At 38.1% G+C, this 3,566-nt stretch overlaps 1 protein-coding gene across 1 annotated transcript; it reads left to right on the forward strand.

Moving 5' to 3' along the window:
• Positions 1-1,634: 1,634 nt before the first annotated feature.
• On the forward strand, positions 1,635-2,234 carry LOC105795714 (uncharacterized). The gene is made up of 2 exons (XM_012625380.1): positions 1,635-1,748; positions 1,860-2,234. The coding sequence occupies exons 1-2, from the start codon at positions 1,635-1,637 to the stop codon at positions 2,232-2,234; spliced, it is 489 nt and encodes a 162-aa protein (XP_012480834.1).
• The last annotated feature ends 1,332 nt before the right edge of the window (positions 2,235-3,566 follow it).

Here is a 3,566-nt window from a genome sequence, read left to right on the forward strand (position 1 = left end):
GAGCATGATGAGTTTTTAAGGGTGGTACTACAAATTCTTCAGAAGAAGCAATTGTACGCTAAGCTTAGTAAGTGTGAGTTTTGGCTCCACGAAGTGATGTTTCTGGGGCACATGGTATCAGTTGAAGGTATTCGTGTCGATTCGAAGAGTATAGAGGAAATCCTAGACTGGAAACAACCTAAGAACGCCAATGAGATTTGAAGTTTCTTAGGTTTGATAGGTTATTATAGAAGGTTTGTGGAAGGATTTTCTCTGATTGCGGCTCTATTGACCAAGTTGCTAAGAAAAAGTACTCCCTTTAAGTGGACTGAAGGACATCAAGAAAGTTTTGATAAACTTAAATTTGCACTGACCTAAGCGCTTGTTCTGATTCAGCTAAAGTTTGGAAAGGATTATGTAGTGTATAGTGATGCATCTCATACTAGTCTTGGATGTGTATTGATGTAAGATGGTAAGGTTGTGCCCTACGCCTTGAGATGGCTTAAACCCCATGAATGTAATTATCCAACCCATGACCTTAAACTTGCAGTTGTGGTTTTTTCCCTCAAGATTTGAAGACGTTACTTTTATGGTAATAAGTGTATCATCTACACTGATCATAAGAGTCTAAAGTTTCTCATCACCCAAAAGGAGTTGAACTTGAGACAAAAGAGGTGGATTAAGCTACTGAAAGATTACAATTGTACTATTTAGTACCACCCGGGTAAGGCGAATGTGGTTGTTGATTCGTGAGTAGGAAGTCAATGATCAATTTGAGGGTGATGTTCGCAAAACTAAGTCTAACTAATGGTGGGGCTTTAATCAAGGAGTTGCAAGTAAAGCCTACCTTAGTGGATAAGATTCGATCAAAGCAATCTGCTAATAAGTCTCTCGTAACTCGATTCAGTCAGGTTGATGAAGGTAAGACTAACGACTTTAGCATTAATTTTGTGGGAGTTTTGTGTTTCCATGGGAGGTACTGCGTGCCTAATGAGCGAGAGTTGAGACAGTATATACTTTGGGAAGTGCATAGTAGCTCATACGCCATGCATCCTGGAGGGAATAAGATGTATCTAAACCTGAGAGAGTTGTATTGGTGGCCAAAGCTTAAGCAGGATGTGACTGAATTTGTGAGTAAGTGTTTTATGCGCCAGTAGGCTAAGGCCGAGCACCAATTTCCTTCGGGTTTGTTATATCCCATACAGATCCCTCAATGAAAATGGGAGCGTGTGACCATGGATTTTATTAGTGGGTGGCCTTTGACACCTGCTAAGAAAGATTCAGTTTGGGTTATAGTGGATCGACTGACCAAATCAGCCCATTTTCTACCTGTCCATACTGATTATTCCCTACATAGGTTGGCGAGGTTGTATATTGCGGAGATTGTGAGACTTCATGGTGTACCATTGTCCATTATATCCGATCAAGACCCTCGATTCACATATTGATTTTGAAAATAGTTGCATGAGGCTTTGGGGGCGAGATTGAATTTTAGTACAGCTTTTCATCCACAACCTGAAGGGTAATCTGAGCGGGTTATATAGATTCTAGAAGACATGTTGAGGGGTTGTGTGATAGACTTTAATGACAGGTGGAAGGAACACATTCCATTGGTCTAGCTTGCGTACAATAATAGTTTTCAATCAAGCATTTAGATGGCTCCTTATGAAGCACTGTATGGTCGCAAATGTTGTACACCTTTATGTTGGGCTGAGTTAGGGGAAAATAAGGCATTTGGTCTAGATTTGGTGCAAGAGACTAAGGATGTGGTGAGGCTAATTTGAGACCGCTTGAGAGCAGCATCTAATCGACAAAAGTCTTAACTTGACTTGAGGCGAAAAGACATTGAGTTTAGTGTTGGGGACCAAGCCTTTCAAAAGGTTTCACCATGGAAGAATGTCTTGATATTTGGACGCAAAGGCAAGTTGAGTCCGAGGTTTACTGGGCCATATAGAGTTCTTAAGATGGGTGAACTAGTGGCTTACCAGTTAGAGTTACCTCTAGAACTGGATTGCATACATGATGTATTCCATGTTTTTATGTTGAGAATATATCATTCTGATCCATCTCATGAGATTCCACTAGAGAAGGTCGAGGTGAGATCCGATTTGACTTATGAGGAAGAGCCAGTACAGATTTTGGATCGGGAGGTTAGGAAATTAAGGAAGAATCAAATTCCTCTAGTGAAAGTTTTGTGGCAGAATCACAGCGACATTGAAGCCACTTGGGAACCCGGAGAGGCGATACGTCGATAATACCCTCAACTGTTTGGATCAGGTAAATTTCGAGGATGAAAGTTTTTTAAGACGGGTAGAGTTGTCATGCCCTAGAATTTATTTATTAAATTGTGAAAATTTAAATCACAAGGAAGAAAAAGGCCTAGTGGTTTACTGTGTCAATTACTTGTTAGAAGTCCCATGTTCGAATTCCCCTACACTCATTTTATTTATTTTCTCATCCTAGCCTCAATTGTTGACTATTCTAGAAGGTCAACACTTCCCCATGTCGTCTAAGTCTTTCCATAAAATGGGGATGTTCTCCTTCCTTTTATTGAGTCAAACTTTCCTTCCACAGCCCCTTTTCTACTTTCCTTTTTGTGCAAAATCCCCCTTTTCACTCCATTTGTCCCAAAATTTACCCATAATGAGTTTTTGACTACCCTTGGCCGACCCTAGCTCTCCCAAAACCTCAATTTTCATTTTTTTACGCTCTCTTTTTTCTCTCATCTCCTCCTTTGTCGTCTACCACCTTCTCCTCCACCATACTCAATTTTCGCAACACTTTCCTTTCCCATCACCGTTATTATCGCACCGCCGACGTTGTTGGCCACCGTTGATTTTTTTTCCAATTTTTCTTTTCTTCTCCTCTTTCCAAAAATCCTCTTGTAAACTCCTAAATCTAATTTTTATTTATTAAAAATCATCTTTCAAATTATTATTTTATTTAAAATCTTATTTTCCAATTATAGGGCATAATCCCCCCTTTTTGATCAATTTTTCAGGATTTCATTGCCAAGCCCTTATCTCTCCGTTTAATTGTAAGTATGAAGAACGTAAGTGTTATATTTTTCAAGTATTATTTTTTATTTAACAAGGATCCGACTATTTAGTTTCGTGCATCATTGAAGAATACTTGTAAATCCCGTAGTACACGTATCAACTGTAGAAAGGGGTGATAGTTGACGATCTTTTTGTGTAAGTAGCGTCGAATCTGTGATATTTATTTAAGGGAGTATTATTATTTTGTTAGATTGGTACTAACACGTATTTTGATTTAACATAGTGACTCAAGGAAAATCGGATTCATCTCTTTCGAAGTGGAATCAAGATCTAATCCATCAAATCTAAGGTGTGGGGATTTAAGTGATATTATTCGATATTACGATTAAATAAATAATGATGAAGAATATTTATATATATAGTAAGTGTATTACTTATGGATATTGATATTTAATATTGTGATTATGTGAATACAATTATATTCATAGAAATCGGTAAAACCAATAAGCGAGGATAACAAGTAAATCTCGAAATTCTGTGATTCTGTGGTGTGATTGGTTTATTGGATGATTCTAAGATGTGTGATAA

This window comes from Gossypium raimondii, chromosome 3, assembly GCF_025698545.1.
Source record: "Gossypium raimondii isolate GPD5lz chromosome 3, ASM2569854v1, whole genome shotgun sequence".
Taxonomy (NCBI): Eukaryota; Viridiplantae; Streptophyta; class Magnoliopsida; order Malvales; family Malvaceae; genus Gossypium; species Gossypium raimondii.